General features: G+C 33.7%; 8 protein-coding genes and 1 long non-coding RNA gene across 11 annotated transcripts; 6 read left to right on the top strand and 3 right to left on the bottom strand.

Annotated features, from left to right (window-relative positions):
• Positions 1-361: 361 nt before the first annotated feature.
• Positions 362-3,094, top strand: LOC9326705 (transcription factor MYB117). The gene is made up of 3 exons (XM_002893335.2): positions 362-1,075; positions 1,292-1,726; positions 1,816-3,094. The coding sequence occupies exons 1-3, from the start codon at positions 688-690 to the stop codon at positions 2,061-2,063; spliced, it is 1,071 nt and encodes a 356-aa protein (XP_002893381.1). The 5' UTR covers positions 362-687; the 3' UTR covers positions 2,064-3,094.
• A 490-nt stretch (positions 3,095-3,584) lies between these two features.
• Positions 3,585-5,319, bottom strand: LOC9329442 (dof zinc finger protein DOF1.3). The gene is made up of 2 exons (XM_021010868.1): positions 4,828-5,319; positions 3,585-4,699 (listed from the first exon to the last, which is right to left on the bottom strand). The coding sequence occupies exons 1-2, from the start codon at positions 4,993-4,995 to the stop codon at positions 3,743-3,745; spliced, it is 1,125 nt and encodes a 374-aa protein (XP_020866527.1). The 5' UTR covers positions 4,996-5,319; the 3' UTR covers positions 3,585-3,742.
• Positions 5,320-7,176: 1,857 nt separating this feature from the next.
• LOC110225404 (S-protein homolog 5-like) lies at positions 7,177-7,804 on the top strand. Its single transcript, XM_021015063.1, has one exon. It carries the CDS (start codon positions 7,271-7,273, stop codon positions 7,724-7,726), a length of 456 nt encoding a protein of 151 aa, XP_020870722.1. The 5' UTR covers positions 7,177-7,270; the 3' UTR covers positions 7,727-7,804.
• Positions 7,805-8,726: 922 nt separating this feature from the next.
• Positions 8,727-9,400, top strand: LOC110225364 (S-protein homolog 5). The gene has a single exon (XM_021014917.1). It carries the CDS (start codon positions 8,832-8,834, stop codon positions 9,285-9,287), a length of 456 nt encoding a protein of 151 aa, XP_020870576.1. The 5' UTR covers positions 8,727-8,831; the 3' UTR covers positions 9,288-9,400.
• Positions 9,401-11,881: 2,481 nt separating this feature from the next.
• Positions 11,882-13,037, top strand: LOC110225365 (S-protein homolog 5-like). 2 transcript variants are annotated; one of them, XM_021014919.1, is made up of 2 exons: positions 11,887-12,352; positions 12,971-13,037. In XM_021014919.1, the coding sequence occupies exon 1, from the start codon at positions 11,887-11,889 to the stop codon at positions 12,340-12,342; it is 456 nt and encodes a 151-aa protein (XP_020870578.1). In that variant the 3' UTR covers positions 12,343-12,352; positions 12,971-13,037. The 2 variants fall into 2 exon arrangements, with proteins under 2 accessions (XP_020870577.1, XP_020870578.1); XM_021014918.1 differs by lacking the exon at positions 12,971-13,037 and having other exon boundaries at positions 11,882-12,501.
• A 586-nt stretch (positions 13,038-13,623) lies between these two features.
• LOC110225454 lies at positions 13,624-14,549 on the bottom strand. The gene is made up of 2 exons (XR_002329791.1): positions 14,185-14,549; positions 13,624-13,970 (listed from the first exon to the last, which is right to left on the bottom strand). It is a non-coding gene; the product is annotated as an uncharacterized LOC110225454 (long non-coding RNA).
• A 447-nt stretch (positions 14,550-14,996) lies between these two features.
• Positions 14,997-15,671, top strand: LOC9326704 (S-protein homolog 5). The gene has a single exon (XM_021013090.1). It carries the CDS (start codon positions 15,042-15,044, stop codon positions 15,495-15,497), a length of 456 nt encoding a protein of 151 aa, XP_020868749.1. The 5' UTR covers positions 14,997-15,041; the 3' UTR covers positions 15,498-15,671.
• A 258-nt stretch (positions 15,672-15,929) lies between these two features.
• LOC110224960 (myb family transcription factor PHL8-like) lies at positions 15,930-17,840 on the top strand. Of its 2 annotated transcripts, none has more exons than XM_021013087.1 (6): positions 15,930-16,333; positions 16,468-16,544; positions 16,658-16,709; positions 16,837-16,927; positions 17,017-17,086; positions 17,198-17,840. In XM_021013087.1, the coding sequence occupies exons 1-6, from the start codon at positions 16,222-16,224 to the stop codon at positions 17,726-17,728; spliced, it is 933 nt and encodes a 310-aa protein (XP_020868746.1). In that variant the 5' UTR covers positions 15,930-16,221; the 3' UTR covers positions 17,729-17,840. The 2 variants fall into 2 exon arrangements, with proteins under 2 accessions (XP_020868746.1, XP_020868747.1); XM_021013088.1 differs by having other exon boundaries at positions 15,934-16,333; positions 16,852-16,927; positions 17,198-17,820.
• Positions 17,779-18,785, bottom strand: LOC9326703 (E3 ubiquitin-protein ligase RNF181). Its single transcript, XM_021013089.1, has one exon. It carries the CDS (start codon positions 18,638-18,640, stop codon positions 17,990-17,992), a length of 651 nt encoding a protein of 216 aa, XP_020868748.1. The 5' UTR covers positions 18,641-18,785; the 3' UTR covers positions 17,779-17,989.
• Positions 18,786-19,091: the final 306 nt, after the last annotated feature.

Here is a 19,091-nt window from a genome sequence, read left to right as displayed (position 1 = left end):
AATTTGTATAAGGGACCATAGAGTTGCTGCCTAATTAAGGTTATCATTTGATTAGGAACACTAATATGATTATAAAACTATTGCCTCATTAACCTTAATAATATAATATTTTGAACTGATTATTAAGTCCTACTTCTTAATTATTATCAATCTACGGACATGGAGTAAAATTTTGTTTTCATATATTTTTGAAATTTAATAAATGATTTATCAGAGAAACTAGGTACACCTGAACAAAGTTTATAACAGTCCACGGCAAAATCGAATATCAAAAAAATAAAAAAAAATCGAATATTGATAATACACATTTGTACTTACTTATTGCAGTGGTACATATAATAATGTATAATGCAAAGAACTCTGGCGTTTGAATTAGTCCGTGACGACGGTCCATAACCCTTTTTAACAGTCGTCAGAAAACACGGTCGCGACATGTACATACACGCACATACCTAAAGCCATACGTAACAAACACACCATTATATATAAAAGATATTCTATTATTTAAAAACAAATATATTTATGACACACATTTACGTACGTATATATATATAATATGCAAATGCACTCACATAAGTCTTTCTCCTCCGATGGTAATAGTCTAAAAGCTGACGTGACATCTCTCTCTCAAATCTCAATTACACTTCTCTTCTCTTCTCCTTCTTCCTCTCTCCCAACACTAACTCCATGTTTATAACGGAAAAACAAGTGTGGATGGATGAGATCGCCGCAAGAAGAGCTTCTTCTTCTTGGGATTTCCCTTTCAACGACAATAACATTCATCGTCGTCATTGCAACACAAGTCATGAGTTTGAAATCTTGAAGAGCCCTTCTGGAGATGTAGCGGCTAACGAAGAAGAGAGTAATAATCATAACCCTAATTTCAGTAACAGCGAGAGTGGTAAGAAGGAGACAACAGATAGTGGTCAGTCTTGGTCTTCTTCATCTTCAAAACCGTCAGTCTTGGGGAGAGGACATTGGAGACCAGCTGAAGATGTTAAACTCAAAGAGCTTGTCTCCATTTACGGCCCACAAAACTGGAACCTCATAGCTGAAAAGCTTCAAGGAAGATCTGGTAATATAAATCAAATTTTTTTAATAGATCTTCAAAATTTCATCAAAAACAATGTGTTTGATTCTTCTGGGTCAGTCAAAGTTATTAAGATCCGGTGAAATAAAAAAATTTTAAATGTTTTTTACTTTTCTTGGTCTTTAGCCTTCTATGTCCAATCTGAGTCATAAAGTCGAAGATGTGAGTTTTATTAACCTAAATCTTGATTGTTTTTTAAAGGAAAAAGCTGTAGACTACGATGGTTTAACCAATTGGACCCGAGGATAAACCGAAGAGCTTTCACGGAGGAAGAAGAGGAGAGGCTGATGCAAGCACATAGGCTTTATGGTAACAAATGGGCAATGATTGCGAGGCTTTTCCCTGGAAGAACTGATAATTCTGTCAAGAACCATTGGCATGTTGTCATGGCTCGTAAGTATAGAGAACACTCTTCTGCTTATCGTAGGAGGAAGCTTATGAGTAATAATCCACTTAAACCTCATCTCACTGATAATCATCATCCTAACCCTAACCCTAATTACCACTCTTTTATCTCCACTAATCATTACTTCGCTCAGCCTTTCCCCGAGTTTAATTTGACTCATCACCTGGTTAATAATGCCCCTATCACGAGTGACCATAACCAGCTTGTTTTGCCTTTCCATTGCTTTCAAGGTAGTCTATTGATCTTCCTCCTTTTCATTAGTATGTTTAGTTATTTTTAGCATGTTTTGATTTTTTTTTCGTGTATCTATAACGTTTAGGTTATGAGAGCAATGAACCTCCGATGGTTGTGAGTATGTTTGGCAACCAAATGATGGTCGGCGATAATGTAGGTGACACGTCAGACGCGTTATGCAATTTTCCGTACATTGACCCTAGGAGCCAAGAGAAAGCGGAACCAAATGAAGCAATGCATTTGATCGGAATGGAAGCGGTAGATGAGGAGGTGGTCGAGAAGGCTAAGCAGCAACCACATTTTTTCGATTTTCTTGGCTTGGGGACTGCGTGAATCTTGAACAAATTGGTGTTAATAAGTTAATGACAGTGGTTAAATTTGGTTACAAAAAGAAATTAGCAGTTAGCTTTAGTAGCTAGAAAACAAAACAAACCAAGATCCAAGCCATTGTCCTTGTGTTTACGTTAATTACTAAACTGTAGATTGTTGTTGTTGGCACTTGGCTGTCTAGTGTAACATTTGATAAGTTATTGTTTTTAGTACCTCCATAAATATTTAGCTCGAGAGATTGTTTTAAAAAAGGTGATTCTTTTATGATGAAGTGACGTGAAATATTGCTAAAGATGTGATGAGAATAACAACGAGAGAGAGAGAAGGGATATTAAAAGAGTGGAGTTTTTAAGAGTTGGAGAAAGAGACGAAGATGCGTAATTAAGAGAAGAGGAACTGCCAAAGATTGAGGCAGAGATTGTGCAACAGAAAGGCCAAACATGAAACATGCTCACCAAATCTCACACACACATTGCATTTGTTTCTTCTCTTCAAACCGTTTTTCCAACTCTTCAAGCTTCTTACCTATGTATCTCTCTCATGTCACGCGGACCCACACATGCCCTTCTTTTTTGTTTCTTTTCATGTTGTAGATATAAAAGAAAATTTTAAATTAATTTGTTATTTTGTGTTGAAATTAGTTTTGATTTTGGATATGAGTTTTTAAAATCTATGACGTTGATAAATGTAGGGGTTTTCGGGTTTTGAAAAGGTTGTTATAGAGAAGACTCGGTCGATAACTAGTATAAGAAAGTCCGATGTGGAGATTGAAATACCACGCTAACTTTTCTTCTTTAGAAGTCTCTTGAGTTTGTGTTTTACTATTAACTTAAGACACAAGACCGAGAGTAAGCAAAAACGGTACGTACGATTTGCTATTGTTCCCTCACCAAAACAGGGACAATGTTCATTTCAATTCGTGACATATGAACGTTTAACGTTGTTCTTGAATTTCTTTCAATTTGCCCATTGGGCCTGAAATTGCTTCATTAGGCCCAATCTCTTTCGGAGGTGTTCTCTAGTCTCTCTTTTTTGGTCGAACAAACATCCTAGTGTTTAGTGATTTTCGAATAACTCCGCCTTGCAACACATAAAGATAAAAAATTCTAATAAGTAATAAGTAACATTTTTCCATTCATTTTAGTAATTCTTCCAAAGTAAAGTGCTTAAAGAGAGAAAAAGAAAAATGCTGAAAGTGTTTTCTTCTTTTTGTTTCCCTTTATACGCAAATGAAGAGACATATTTTACTTTTCAAAGAAAGAGACTTGTATGCTTCTCCTTTAGCTTTTCGTTTGTGCCAATCAGATGGGTTCTGTACCAAGAACTGAAAGTTAAGATCCTCTATTTGTTCTCCTTTACATGAAAATTCACACTCATATTTTCTTAATTTTTTTTTCCAAATTAATTTATACACTAGCACTATAATTAATGGGATAAACAATATTTTCGAGTCACACTAACCAAAAAGACATTAAAACTCAGCTTATCCATGCGTTAGGATAATGAACAAAATGGGGATTGTGGTATATAAATAAGATAGATTGAAAAGTTGTCTACAATTTCATCACACAAAAAGATATCTACAAAGTTTTTTCTTCTTCTACTAGGTAACAATCAATATACAGAGAACGCTTCTTGAATTAAGATACGTACAATTATTCTATATTAGTATCTCCTTAACGTTATATGCTCTCTCTGAAGTTCATAGATCTTGCCATGGCTGCTGGGTTTGCTTGCAGGTTAAGATACGTTTCAGGGACGAATCTCTGGTTGTTGCTCTTTGTTTCAGCTCCATTACTGAAAAAGCTGAATTGCTCTGTCTTCTCGCGGGTCATCGGTACCGGATACCACACATGGTTATTTGTAGCCGTACTTGTTTCATTTTTGATACTCCGAGATTCCAAAACCAAGCTTGTTCTCACAAAAGCATTTTTGCTCTCTTTAACACTTTCATGCGAAGCTTCAGCTTCGTCTCTTGTCCTTTTCCCAAGACATGTAGAAGTGCCTAGGGTAGACCAAACCGGTACCGCACAGCCCCAGTAGACGGGCATGTGGTAGAAACTAGGGTTTGGAGGGTATTGGCAAGGCCAAGGGGGCGAAACAGGGTATCCTTGCGGAGGAAGAAACCCTTGGAAGTTGTTGAGTTCTTGTGAAACAGAATCGCCGTTTTTCTTCACATTGCTTGATTGATGCTTAGTGTTCTCAGTAAGCAAAGAGTCCGAAGACTCGAAGCTTAGAATCTTCGTTGAGGAGCTATTGTAATTGTCAGTATCCTCGGAAGTTATGTGCATGTACTGGTCTGAAGAAACCCATCCCTTGTTCTTGCGACGGCCTGAGCCTACTGGGACGGTCCTCATGGATCCACCAGCAGTCCAATACCTCTGACATTTTCTACAGAAGTGACGTGGCTGGTTAACGTTGTAGTTGTTGTAGTAACAGAATTTGGTGTCTGCGCTGTTGCATCTCGGACACGGAAGAATCTTGTCTGGTTTCTTCAGTTCAGTTGTTTTCTCTTCCGATGTAATTGTTGTAATCTCGCTGTGTTGGTCATCGCTGTTCTCAGATGTTTCTTTCGACTCGTTGTTAAGATTAGATGACATCTTAAGACTTGTATTGTCAGTAGCAGATTGATTGTTCATCTGAAATTTTTTATGGAACTTGGATTAGAATTAACATCATGAACTAGTTTCAAACTGATAAAAAGACTAGAGACATTATTCAATCTTTAGCATTTCTTAACTAATAAAGGTAAGACCATGGAACATACCATGTGTGGTCGAAGTGATGGAGAAGAAGATGAGGAAGACGAGGAAGAATCAGGAAGAACAGTGGACGAAGAAGAGTGTGGATCATGAGAAACCGGTGTAATTGTCCAGCCAAACAACTTAACCGGAGTATCTCTAACTTGAGACATACCAATAATCTTTGAAGACATAAAACAGAAAGAAGATGAAGTAGAGATTAATTGAGATTTATGGTTGTGTGTTTATTCTTTATTTGAGGTCTGAGACAAGAGTATGTATAAGAGGCTGAGGTTGGTATTAAATTAATAATGGATCACACAGAGCCACAAGCCATAAAGACAGAGAAAATGGAGAAATTACACGTCAGCTGAGAGAGGGACATGAAGAGATGAGAGAGCCACATGTTATTGCAAAAAGTGGGCTTTTGCTATCTCTTTTTCATGCTCTTTTTGATCTCTCTTTTTATACGAATAAAAAGATTTGCCTCCTTTAATTTTTAGCCACGTCAAAAATTGTTTGGTCATTAAAATGTACAATTTTTTTTTTGGAATATTCGTATAAAAATTATAAATACTACAATAATGCGAAAACATTTACAAAAATGCCAGCGGCAATACATCATAGGCCTGGGCATTCGGATTTCAAATCGAATTCGGATCGGATATATTCGGATTCGGATAATTCGGGTATGAGAGTTTATTATCCGTTCGTATTTTATGAATTTTCGGTTCGGTTTCGGTTCGGATATATTCGGATTCGGATTATTTGGGTAGGAGAATTTATTATCCGTTCGGATTTTATGAGTCATCGGTTCGGTTTCGGTTCGGATAGGTGTCGGATTCGGATCAGTTTTTGGGAAAAAAAAACTGAAAAATAGTTCAATGTTAATAAAAATTGGTTTAATCTCACTAAAATTTAATTAAATTTTGCAAAAATATGTATAATTTTAACAAATATAACTAAATTTTTTCCGAATCTAGGATATTTAGGATATTTTTGTTATTTGCTATAAAATTACAACTAAATAGAACTAATATTTTTGGATATATAATTTTTCTTTCCGGTTTTCGGATATCCTTTCGGTTTTCGGTTCGGATCGGATTCGGTTCGGGTAATTCGGATAGGAGAATTCATTATCCGTTCGGATTTTGTGACTATTCGGTTCGGGTTCAGTTCCAGATTTTTCGGATCGGTTTCGGATCGGTTTTCGGATTTCGGGTTTTATGCCCAGGCCTAATACATCATTTCAAAATGCTATGTTAGATGTTCCAACGTGGTTTTGTGATTTAGTACAGAATATTTGTCTCGTGTCAATATTTTTGGTTTCTACACGATTAACCAAAATATTGTTGCTAGGGATAACCAAAATTAGATTTCCATACGAATAATCAAAGTATCGATTATAAAAAACTAATTTCTAATACGAAAAACCAAAATATCCATTATAAAAACTATTTTCTCTTTGTCATCCCTAGCAACAAGACAACAACCATCATTCTCTTCGAGATGATATCAAGGTTGCATCAAGGTTGCGGTGCTGTTAAAATCGAGATAAAGTGCTATTTTGATTTACCAACGTGGTTTTATTATGTTGGACCATATATTTTACTCCTTCCGCAAAAAAAACATTTATTTTACTCTTATTCTATATTATCTATTTATCTACTAGGAGAAAATCCACTATAAAAAAGGTTTACCAAGTTAATGGTTTAGCTTCTCACGTGCGTGATCGTGAGACACAAACACATTGTGATCGTGCACGATTTGTTTCAAGCTGGTTTAGAGTGATAAAAGACGTACGTTTTGTTGCTAGAAAAGAAATCAATAAAATGTGGTTTCAGGTAGATCTAGCTCAAACATGTTTTGAATTAATTTGATTATTTAGTGTGATTCATGCACTTAGTTAGTATTATATACGTTACATATGTTAATATTTGGGATTTAATTGGTTACTTAATACCAAATAATATATGTTTTTGAGTTTTTAGTCTTCAAATTTTCGTACATGTTACAAATTAATTAGATTTTTTTTGGTAGGGTGTTACAAATTAATTAGATTGTGCGAAGTAATATAATTATATGAATCAGATGTGATTTTAAAATAAAAGTGAGAAGTAGACCAATAGAGTGAGAGTGAAAGCTTAATTATATATACTATATGATTACCTTCAAATAAGCAAATTTGAGGATACTGCTAATTAAACGACACCACACAATCAGAGCTTTATAGGCAAAAAATAAAAATTTCCATAAATTTGACCATTTTGTTGCCAAAGAATATAAGATTTAGAAACCATAAAATATAAATTACTTACTATGCTTGTAATTGTATTTTACGTTACGATATTTTTGAATTTTAAAAAATGAAGACATTTATATTTAATGTATTTTCATCTATAAATTCCTGCTTCTCAAACAAACAAATATTATTATCTCACAGATTCTCAAACTAAAACACGTACACCCATGGCTTCCTCAACAAATCAATTTTTTATTTTCGTGCTATTCTTATTTCTCTTTGTCCTCAAAACGTCGGCATCATTAGCATATCACTCGTCCCCCGATGGACTTTTACCATTCTCATCTAAACATGTAATCATCATCAACAAATTGGTCACACGTGCAACGTTGATTGTACATTGTACAAACAAAGGAGATGATTTAGGGGTAATAAGACTCAACCCTCTAGATAGTTTTGATTTCAGGTTTCGTGTCAATCTCCGTAAAACAACAACGTACACTTGCAGTTTCGAGTGGCCAGGCAATACAGCTACGTTTGATATTTTTAGAGCGGATAGAGACGATAATCCAAAAAGTAAATATGGAGTTTGCAGCGAATGTATTTGGAGTATTTATGAGCCAGCTCCTTGTCGTGATAGACGCGATGGAGGCCAGCCTCAATGTTTTCCATGGGCTTCTTAGTCAGTTAAAAATATTAAGATATCTTGTACTTTCCCTTTCATCTATTTTAGTAATAATAAAATAAAATAATTTGGTGTTTGAATTTGTGGTTACATATTTTTAGTTTGTCTTATGATATTAGCTAGATTAGGTTGTTCTTATAACCATGAAATTCTAACCAGTTGGTCTGCGTTTGGAAACACAACAATTGCAACGACAATCCTATATATAATAGACAAAATGACCTCTTCAGAAATTGACAATTTAGTGTTAAAAACAAATAAATAGATAACATGCGTTCAGTTATTAATGAATATAAAACTATTTAATATGAATTATATTAGAAATTATTAAAATATAAGCATAAATAATTAAATAAAATAGTTAAAAATTTGTGATACATAAGCACAAAATACTGAAAATGGTAAACTAATAAAAGTTAAAATTATTGTAACATCATAATTTGGATGAACCAAATTAGAAAAACAAGTAAATATTCACCAATAGATGGGAGTGCTTATTAGGATCATAAAAAAATAGATATAAAAAATAATGTACACTTATTTACAACACAAAATAAAAGAAAATCCGCGAGTCTAGCATGTTGAATTTTTTAGATATTTTTAATGAATATTTATAAATTTTGATATTAATATTAATTAGAAGATATGTAAATAACAATGACATTAATAAATATATAAATTAAAAGTTAAGAAAATATAATTAGAAGATTATAAAAATAATTTGTTTGATATAAATATGTAATTTTTAATAAAATTACATAGTCATGAATAATTGAAAGACAAATAGCTCTATAGGTGAAAAATAGAAAATTCCATAAATCTAACCATTTTTGTTGCCAGAAAATAATATTAATTTAGAAAGCATAAAATATAGATTTTAATTAGTATGGTTATAATTAACTAATTATTAATGAACATGATTAGACTCCATATCTTTATCGCCAATACATTGTTATAAGTTATAAACTAAAGATTTTCACATCCTTTATCCCAAAAAAATAATATATTGTTTTTGCAGTTAAAAAAAAAAGAACTTATATGTTCTTTGATCTATAAATTTTGCTTCCGAATAAACAAAGTCTTAAAGTAAAACCACCACACACATGGCTTCTTCAACAAATCAAAATTTCATTTTCATGTTAATTTTATTCCTCGTTGTCCATAAAGCGTCGTCATCATTTGGAAATTATTCCTCCACCGAAGGATTCTTTCCCTTCGCATCTAAACATGTTATCATCATCAACAAATTGGTCACACTTGCAACGTTGATTGTGCATTGTAGGAACAAAGGGGACGATTTAGGGGTAATAAGCCTCCAACATTTAGCTCGTTTTGATTTCAGGTTTCGTGTCAATCTCCGTAAAACAACAACGTACACTTGCAGTTTCGAGTGGCCCGGCAATACAGCTACGTTTGATATTTTTAGAGCGGATAGAGACGATAATCCAAGAGGTAAATATGGAGTTTGCAGCGAATGTATTTGGAGTATTTATGAGCCAGCTCCTTGTCGTGATAGACGTGATGGAGGCCAGCCTCAGTGTTTTCCTTGGGCTTCTTAGTCATTTAAAAATATCTTGTATTTTCCCCTTCATTTACTTTAGTAATAATAAAATAAAATAAGTTGGTGTATGAATTTGTGGTTACATATATGTTAGTTTCTCATGTGATAATAGAGTAGATTTGTATTATAACCATGCAATTCTGAATTCACGACACATTCACGAGGCAACGTTTTCATAAGGATTTTGATTCAAAAAAAAAAAAAAAACGTTTTCATAAGGATTCACGGTTTTGTTTCTTTGGATATATACATCCATTCCCCAATCAAACTGAATATGGTATATATGATTTATGGTTCACCGCTTATTCTTGTAGATCCGGAAGAAGCAGAATAACCTTACTATACTCGTACGAAATCTAGTCAAAGAATGTTAATTGGAGTTCAAACTTTCCGGAGTTCGTTGTTGAGAATGAATACCGCACATAAATTTAAACCGCAAGAGAAGCAATTATTTCGTGTAATTAAAGCACATAAACGCCGTCAGTTTGGATTTTGGAGTTCTTAAGGAAACAACTAAAACTTGGTAAAGAAAAACTCTCTAGAAATAGAGAGAAAAATGTTATGAAAAAATCGACATTTTTTGTCACATCGAAAAATTCACTACGAGACATAAATTAGTTAGTTATTAAAATGGAGATTTTGTTTTTGAATGGTCCTATAAAAGTGGCTTAGCAGTCTCTTCAAAAGGGTTGAGGACTCTCTCTTGTATGAAAACCATGGATCTATTTCTTTTGGGTTACCGTAGATACCTTATATCGCAAGGATACCCAATTTCTATAGATCTCGAGGATTAATTTAGGTTCAGCTCATGATTTACCCTGTTTATAAAAAACAGAACATGATAAAACTATTTTACAAAAATGCCAATTCTAGAGTAACTCCACATGGCAATATGCAACATTGTTTGGTCTACGTCGGTTGTACACCGTGTGAAGTTCACACGTCTAATAGAAAATACTACTTAGAGTTAAAAGTCGTCATCCCATAGGCCATAGGACCAATGAACATCTACCATAGGTGTGTTAGAAATCAGTGTCATTATTTTATTAGGTAAGTAGCATATCCAAGCATAAAAACTAATATATCCCCTTTTTAACCATTGTAATTTTGCTCGTTTTTCTTTTCGTATATAGGCATCTTAGGAGTTTTGCATTGCATTTTGGAGTCTTTTGATTATTTGCCGGCACACCTCAGAAAAAGCGGAGTTTGGATACCTTTCGGACGCAAAAAAGATGAAGCGAAGCATATAACGGAATGGACCGAGTAATTAGAGGTTCAAGATAAAGAATACAAGATTTGAAAACCCATATACGTTTAGCTTGTTTGTAATATGCTTGCTGGTTTACTTTCTACTTTCTAGTTTAAATACAAAAATCCATATTTATCTATTCTCTTAGCTTAAGTGGTGTTGTTCATTCTTTGTGTGTGTTTTGCTAATTCTTGTGTATTCCATGGACGCAAATATGTTTGCTTGTCAAGAAGTATCCCAAAATATGCATTTACTAATTGGTTGATGAGTCCCTATTTACCATCACCAAATTCAAGCTCTTCTCTAGAAGTCAGATTAATCATATTTTGAAGACTTTTACGCTAATTAGCCAAACACTATCTTTTTTACTTATGTTTCCGCTCAGAAAATGTGTTAAGACTCCAATTTCATTTTTGTAATTAACAAAAAACATCGCAGTACGTAAATTATTTGAGAGAATAGTGGCTAAATAGAAGAAATAAAATAGTTGACAAAAAAATAATAGAAGAAATAAAAATAAATTAAGCGATTTCTCTACATATATCTCTGTTTTTTTAATATCCCATCATTAATAGTTTTTCTCTTTTTTTTTTTTTTTTAAATCTAAAAAACTATTAAAAGTTTCTCTCTTTAACAATTTAGAAGACGTCAATATATAATGAAAGGTATTTAGTTTTTTTTTTTATTAGAAAAATATAAAAAATAGTTGTGAATAATTGGACTAGCTAAATATGGCTAAAGAAAAACCTACTCCCTCCGTATTTGAATAAATGTCGTTCTAGCCTTTTTTCTGTGTTTTTAATTAGTTGTCATTTTAACAACTTTTGCATAAAATTTCCTAAATTACCCCCAATTAATTGATCATAATTAATCAGTCTAAATTACCAAAACTACATATACCAAAAATATAATTGTAAATAATCGTTTCTCATAAGGTTAGTTTTGTAATTCTGTGCCCTTTCTTAATTCACCCAAAAACAGTTGAAACGACATTTTTTCAAATACAGAGGGAGTACTAAAGAAGTAAAGATGACAGACCGAATACTATTAGACAAAAACAGCTGATTTGAGATATCTTACCTTCTTAATTCCCAAAAAAAAAAAAAAAATGTGCTAGCAACCAATAGACATGTTTACTTGAAAATACATCATTATAAACTATATAACCTACAGATTTTCACATCTTTAATTAACAAATTTCACATCCTTTTAAATATGACTAATTATAGGGTATATTAAATGTTTGTCAAGGAAATAACAAGAAGGGTAATAATGTTCACAAATGTTTTTACTTCATAAATACCACTTCACAAAAAAAAGTATATTACAAACCAGCAAAAATACATCCATGGCTTCCTCAACAAATCACCATTTCATTTTCGTGCTAATTACAATTCTTGAAATCATCAAAACGTCGTTAGCGTTTGGAAACTTTTTATCTGTCGATGGAGGTTTCCCGTTCTCACCTAAACATGTTGTAATCATCAACACATTGAACTCACATGAAATATTGGTCGTGCACTGTAGGAATAAAGGGAAAGATTTGGGGTTTCGTGCGCTCCAATCCCAAGAACAAATAGATTTTAGGTTTCATGTCAATCTACGCAGAACAACAACATACACTTGCACATTCTCGTGGCCAGGAAATGCAAAGACGTTTGATATTTTTAGAGTGGATAGAGACGATAATTCAAAAAGTACATGTGGAATATGTAAAGAATGTATTTGGTATATTTGTGAGTCAGGGCCATGTCGTGCTAGACGCGATGGAGGGGCTCCTTTCTGTTTTTCATGGACATCTTAAAGATCGACTGGTATGTCAGATTAATAGATGAATAGACGAATTATGAAATAGCAGAATCAATAGAATGACAGAAACTTTTAAACTGATTAGAATTGATTTTTTTCAAAGGCAAAAAAAATTACTATTTAGTAGCTAGATGAACAAATTTTCTCTAGTTTAGTTATAATTTTAAAACATGCAAGATAAATTAAAAAGTCACTTGTCATCTTTTATGTTTTATCATTCATCACAATTTTATGAATAATAATTACTTGACGGAATTATTGAAAACATGAAAGAACTGCATACTAATCAAGCTCTTAATCATCTTATATAGACGGACGAATACGATGATTAAGTAAGTTAGGGGGAAATAAGGTGAAATGAGTTTCGCTTTGAGATTTTGCGTGAAATTGTCTCAGCTATAATTTTAATATTTATGGTACTTTTCTTTCATTGTGTTGCATTGGAATATTAATAAATAGACATATAATCTGTTTGAAATTGTTGTTACATATTTGTCAATTTTTCTCTTCTAATAATTGTTTACAACATATACATAAGCTTTTTACATAACCATGCAATTTCATTCATATATTTGTTTCATATTTCTCTAAATCCGAGACGAGTATTGATTATTCTACCGCAGAGTAATTGGGTGTCTCTTTCCATGTCAATATTGGATCATCGTTGTGGACCTGTGCTCATTTAGAGACCAAGCATATATATATTTTCATAATTCTAAAAGTTCTCTTACTTTAGTTGTATGGTATATGATGGGTTCACTTTTCTTTACGTGGACACCTTTAAATTAAAATAAGGTAGAGAGGGTTTCTTCTTTTAAAAGTTATTGATGATTTTTTTTATAATCCAACAAGAAAATATAATGGTAGTTTCTCTCATTAATTTAATATCATTTAAACAAAATGTAAGAAGTGAGAAGACAGCAGATCAAGAACTTTTATAAAAGATGTCAACTAAAAGAAAGTAAGAAACTATTAAATATCAAGAACTGTAGTTTTATTGGTGTGATTTTATTATATTACAAAAGAGGATTTGAGATATTGTATTACATTAATTTCTAAAATAATAATTAATTTGTTAAAGAACAATAAAGATAGATTTTATCTAGCAATAGTATGCTAGTAAATATAGAATTTAATTACTAATGAACATGTTTAGATTCTCTATACATTTACTTGTAATTAATTAATTACGTAGATATAGATTTCACCCATTAGCTTTTTTTTCTTACCGAAAGATAATTGTTTTTCTATATCTACTACTTTCGGAAGTCCGAACAGCATAAAAAATTGTTTCACAACAACTTTAAATTTATCCATGACTTCGTCGACAAATAACAATTATATTTTGGTGCTATACTCTCATTTCCATTATTTATCCTAATAAAAATCGTCATCTTAACCAAGTGTTCTTAGTCTAGTGGTTGCCACTTGTGGAAGAGTTGCCCTGTTGGTCTAGGCCAGTGATCGATTCCCCGCAAGCGCGCAATTGTTAGATCTCTACTTGGCCACATGGATATGGGCCCTTGCTTTCGGCCCATTTGCATACCCGGAGAAAGAGTCTATCTGTGAGCTGCACCTCCCCCAAGGGATTAGTCTGGGCCCCTCTATAGATCTGAGATTCTCCTGAATTATCAAAAAAAAAAAAAAAAAAAATCGTCATCTTGTGAAAATCATTCGTCCACCGACGGATTATTGCCGTTTGCACCTAAACAGATTTTGATCGTTAACAAATTGACCACACCTGCAACATTGGCCGCACATTGTGTATAAAAAGCTCCCATTTGGATTTCTACAAAACATGGATAATGAAAAAAATTAGAAGGTAAAGGACTCTAACCTGAGGTTGAGATGGAATTGTGAGCTTCATGCATCTATCTTCTTTGTCCTTTTCAAACCAAAGAATCAAGGAATCATGTGTGTTTTGGTGTGTGTTTTGTTTTGCTTTCTGTGGTTTTAGAGGCGAAACCTAAGCGTTGATGAGGATTATGAAGAGCTATCATTCAACTCACATTCAAATCTTCTCTACCCTCTCACGCTAAAACTCTCATCTTTTTCTCTTTGAATATACACAAGAAAATCGCCTTAGTGCTCATCGGGAAAAGTTGAGAGGCTCCTAGTCTGGCTTGTGGAGACGTATCTATCTTTATTCTTTTGTGTCTAACCAACCAGCTCTTTGCACTTGTCCAAAATAAAAACTATTTTTATCGTGCAAGAGCCAACCTCTTGGATTTCTAGTTGTTTCCATGTGGGAAAACAACAAGAAGAAAATCTATAATGGCAGTTTCTCTCGGTAGTTTAATGTATATTTAACAAATTGTAAAAAGTTAAGAGGACAGCAGATCAAGAATTCTTATAAAAGATTTCAATTGTGACTAACAAATGTTAATGACAAAAAACAGAGTTTTTGGACAAAATTGCACTGCATTATAAAAGATAATTTGAGAGATCTTATCATTTTACACTTTGAAAAATATTAACCATTTAAAGAACAATAAAGATAGATTTTATTTAGTAAGCTAGTAATCAACTAATTATTAGTTTTTAGATTATTTTTAAAGAATAACAGATTTTCACATCCTTTTCACCCTCCCAATGACTAATTAAAAGATATATAATAGATGTTTTTCCATCTATAAAATACTATACTTTCGAAGCAAAGAAAAATATTGTGTCACAAAACCTTTAAACCCTTCCATGGCTTCCTCAACAAATAACCACTTCACTTTCCTGCTTCTCTCATTTTTATTTATCCCAAAAAAATCGTCATCTTTGGGAAATCATTCGTCCATCGATGGAATTTTACTGTTTTCACCTAAACATGTCGTGATCTACAACACATTGACCACACGTGCAACATTGGTCGTACATTGCATGAATAAAGAGAAAGATTTGGGGATAAAAAAGCTCCCAATTGGAGCTAGTTTTGATTTCAGGTTTCATGTCAATTTTCGTAAAACAACAACGTATAATTGCACTTTCGAGTGGCCCGGAAGTAAAGAGAAATTTGATATTTTTAGGGCAGACAGAGACGACAGTGCAACAAGTCCTATTGGGGTCTGTAGAGAATGTATATGGTACATTTATGAACCAGCCCCTTGTCGTGAAAAACGTGACGGAGGCCATTCTATATGCTTTTCATGGGATCCATAGAGGCTCTTCTATATATTTTTATGGGATTTTAAGCTTTAAAATATTTGTTGCATCTTATTTTCCTTTCCGTGGTTTATAATAGTAAAAAAATAAGCATGTTAAGTGGTTGATATTGTTAATGTTATTATATAATTGTTACTATATCTTGTACACCTACAACATTTTTAACCTTTTGTTTACCATTGTTTAATTGTTGGCGTTTTATTACATGCTATAATATAGTTTAGGGAAATTCCAAGAAATACATCAAAGGAGAAGAGTATGGAAATGGGGTTGTCGAGTTAAGGAGAAGAAATGAGCTTGATAAACTCCAGTCTAGGATAATTTTCTTGGGAAGTTTGTCATTTGACATTATTGCATCATAGATTCTGTCTAACCCACTTCAGGTCAAAGAAGAAAGCGTTACACAAAACTTCCAAAAATATAGAAAAATATATTTAAAAAGTTGTGTGAAATCCGGAGGTAATCGAGGAAAGGGAAACAAATAGTCAAATACTTAAACGTAAACTGCGAAAAAAGTAGATAAATAAAAGAAAAAGAAAGAGAAAAGAGTCCAGAGAGCATATATTCCCCACTCATGTTTCCAGATATGGTGTGAGAATAAGATTTGAAGAACAAGAGTAAAAGCAAACTCCAACAACTACATGTTCTTTTAAATCTTTTTTGTGGCCAGAGTAGTGTTTTTGCGTTTGAGATCATATATTCTTGATTGTTACTACAGAACATGGATAATAAGAAGAACCAGAAGTCAAAGGAATCCAAGCAGAGATTGAGATGGAGTTGTGAGCTTCAAAACAGATTCATCGATGCTGTTAATCAACTTGGTGGACTAGAAAGTTCTGTTTCCATCTTCTTTGTCCTTTTGAAACCTCTTAATCAAGGAATCAAGAAGTGTTTGTGGTTTGGTTGGTCTTATGTTCGATTCTTGATTGGTTTTTCATTTTTTTCTCTTTGTTATGTGTGACTTCAGAAGCGACGCCCAAGGGTTTGATGAGGATTATGGAGATTCCTAAGCTTACTTTGTCACATCTTAAGAGCCATTTACAGGTTTTTTTGACAAAAAAAACTTTAATTCGAATTAGTTTTTTTTTTACTCCATTTCTTGCAATTTACAAACTCAAAATTGGCAGATTCATGTTCTATTTTTCTTTGCTTTTCAGAAATATCGGCTGGTAAAAAGCAAGAGATTCGTTGGTAACAAGCAAGAAGATGGTTAGAAATTCTTTGATTATGATGATGTTTTATTTGTTAATCTGTAGATTTATTAATGTTGTTATAAGATTACAAATTCTAAAAATTTTGAGGTTTGATCTGAGCTAGTGGGGTTTGGTTATTTTAGTTTCTTGTGCTGCAGAAATTCTAGAAGCTCAGAATCCTAGAGATCATCAACTAGACATTATTGTCACCCAAAAAGATGGTCAACCTAACAAGTAATAATCATCAAAGAAGAAAAGATTACTCTGTTTTCATAGCTAGATTCAGCTTTCTTGAATTCATTATAATCATTTTCATAAAGCAGAAACTTGCATATCAAGGAGGCGCTAGAAATACAATTGGAAGTCCAAAAGAAGCTTCACGAACAAATCGAAGTAAACAACATTACGCCTCTGACTCTGATTGAATCACACAATATGTATAATCAGAGCTTTCTTGCTTCAGATACAATTGGAAGTTCTTGAAAGTTTCTACTTTTGTTTCAGGTGCAGAGACAGTTGCAAGTGAGGACAGAGGCACAAGGGAAATATTTACAGTCAGTGTTAATTAAAGCTCAAGAAACACTCTCCGGTTACACATTTTCGAATCTCGGCATAGACTTTGCTAGATCCGAATCCGAACTCTATAGAGTAACACCAATGGAGAACAGAAGCTGTCTCAGCTCTTCTTTTTCTGAACTGACGCAAGTAGATGAAGAAGAGCAGGTTGAGGAAAGAGAAGCTTTCTTAGGATCCAAGAAACAAGAAAACAGAGGAATTCGACAGACGAGAAGTTCAGTTGACAGCTCCTTGACTTTGCCGGAGAGCTTAGAAATTGAAAGCCATTATCAGAGCGTTATGAGGACATCGAGTGAGCTTGAGTTGATGGAGTTAAAACCAGAGGAAGTGATGAAGCAAAAGAGGAGAAGCTGGAACGGCGCCGTTTGCACGGAACAACCTATTAGGAAGAGAGGTTTTAGAAGTCACGAGGGTGAAGAAGACTTGGGATTGAGTTTGAACAGTTTCAAGGACATGTAAACGTGTTCATTGTTTATGTTCTAAATTTCGTAGAAAAAGAAGTCTTGCAATAGAAAACTAAAAGAGTTATTGAAAATCCCTAACTTCTAATACACGAATTCAAGAAATTAAACGAAGAAGCAAACCAAAAGAAAGAAACCTAAAAACCAAATTTTCATGGGAAAAGAAAAAAATGCTCATCAATTTCTCCCAAAAACAAGAACAAAAAGAAACCAAACAAAAAAAGGCACAAGTTTTTACAAAAGCTTCTTATGTAAAATCCTAATCCTCGGACTCAACAACAGGTCTTGTGCTAGATCCAATAGTGTTACCATCACCATCGTTGTTTCCACCTTCCTGACCAGAAGAATCTCTAATTCTCGGACCATCGTTGAAACTAAACCTAACCCAAATCTCACTCCCATCGTTTCTTTTCTTCCCAACCTCATCTCCATCAACAGGCATCTCGTACCTACAAACAGGACACGACCCATGAAACCCTAACCATTTCTCTATACATCCACCATGAAACCTATGCTTACACGGCATCTCCTTCACCATCTCATCGGACTTCCACTCCTCCAAACAGATCACACACTCTCCTTCATAACCATCGATCTGAACGATCGGCATCGCATCGATGGAAGCCTTGGACGCAGGAGGACGACCTTCCTCACGTGACTCCAGTATGTCACGAAGCAGAGGATTCATTCCCGATGATCCTTCGAGCACGATCATTCCTTGTGTAAAAGGGTTGACTAAAATGATTCTCTCACGCGACGAAGCAACATCATCATCATCGCCGTTTGATGGTTCTTGATCAGAGAAACCTAAGAGAAAAGGCAAGAAGAGATATAAATCTCTGTTCCTCAAAAATCTTCCGGAAGTAGATGATGTCTCTGTTCCAACTTCAGCTTCTTGTTCTGTCGCCATCTCAAAACAAAATAATTGTTTGATTCTCTAAGGAAACTTGGCGTTTCAAGATTTAAGAGAGTTGCTTGCGGAAAGATCTAGAAATTATTAACGAGTAGACTTTTTTTCTCTTGAGTAAATTACTTATGGCCTATGGGACCTAAAATAATTTAAGTTGAAGAGAATGATTGATCTTATCGATATGTTTATCCATTAGCAAATAGCCAAATACCTATGTCACATTGTTCTCTGACTCAACATTTATGATTTGTCTAAATTCTCCTCATAGCAGAGAGTATACTTAACGACGACGAAGGGTGTTTCTGGAATTTTTAGTTCAACACTCGAGGCTGTTGCACATATTTATATGCCTGGTGGTGGGATAAGAAGAGAAGAAAAAGTTCCACTGGTTTCGGATCTTTACTTGAAGTGACACGTCTCACTCTCTAGTGGATTACAGGTTAACATGTGT

Source organism: Arabidopsis lyrata (assembly GCF_000004255.2).
Source record: "Arabidopsis lyrata subsp. lyrata unplaced genomic scaffold ARALYscaffold_1, whole genome shotgun sequence".
NCBI lineage: Eukaryota > Viridiplantae > Streptophyta > Magnoliopsida > Brassicales > Brassicaceae > Arabidopsis > Arabidopsis lyrata.
The sequence above is the reverse complement of the archived record's forward strand: the minus strand, read 5'-3'. Positions and strand labels throughout refer to the sequence as shown.

Excerpts from the sequence above, each read along its gene's own strand:
- LOC9326704 (XM_021013090.1), top strand. The coding sequence starts at position 15,042 with ATGGCTTCCTCAACAAATAACCACTTCACTTTCCTGCTTCTCTCATTT.
- LOC9326703 (XM_021013089.1), bottom strand. The coding sequence starts at position 18,640 with ATGGCGACAGAACAAGAAGCTGAAGTTGGAACAGAGACATCATCTACT.
- LOC110224960 (XM_021013087.1), top strand. The coding sequence starts at position 16,222 with ATGGATAATAAGAAGAACCAGAAGTCAAAGGAATCCAAGCAGAGATTG. Across the intron at positions 16,928-17,016 it reads AAAGATGGTCAACCTAACAA|AAACTTGCATATCAAGGAGG; the intron begins GTAATAATCATC and ends TTCATAAAGCAG. Across the intron at positions 17,087-17,197 it reads AGCTTCACGAACAAATCGAA|GTGCAGAGACAGTTGCAAGT; the intron begins GTAAACAACATT and ends CTTTTGTTTCAG.
- LOC110225365 (XM_021014919.1), top strand. The coding sequence starts at position 11,887 with ATGGCTTCCTCAACAAATCACCATTTCATTTTCGTGCTAATTACAATT.
- LOC9326705 (XM_002893335.2), top strand. The coding sequence starts at position 688 with ATGTTTATAACGGAAAAACAAGTGTGGATGGATGAGATCGCCGCAAGA. Across the intron at positions 1,076-1,291 it reads AAAGCTTCAAGGAAGATCTG|GAAAAAGCTGTAGACTACGA; the intron begins GTAATATAAATC and ends TGTTTTTTAAAG. Across the intron at positions 1,727-1,815 it reads GCCTTTCCATTGCTTTCAAG|GTTATGAGAGCAATGAACCT; the intron begins GTAGTCTATTGA and ends TATAACGTTTAG.
- LOC110225404 (XM_021015063.1), top strand. The coding sequence starts at position 7,271 with ATGGCTTCCTCAACAAATCAATTTTTTATTTTCGTGCTATTCTTATTT.
- LOC9329442 (XM_021010868.1), bottom strand. The coding sequence starts at position 4,995 with ATGTCTTCAAAGATTATTGGTATGTCTCAAGTTAGAGATACTCCGGTT. Across the intron at positions 4,700-4,827 it reads CATCACTTCGACCACACATG|ATGAACAATCAATCTGCTAC; the intron begins GTATGTTCCATG and ends AAAAAATTTCAG.
- LOC110225364 (XM_021014917.1), top strand. The coding sequence starts at position 8,832 with ATGGCTTCTTCAACAAATCAAAATTTCATTTTCATGTTAATTTTATTC.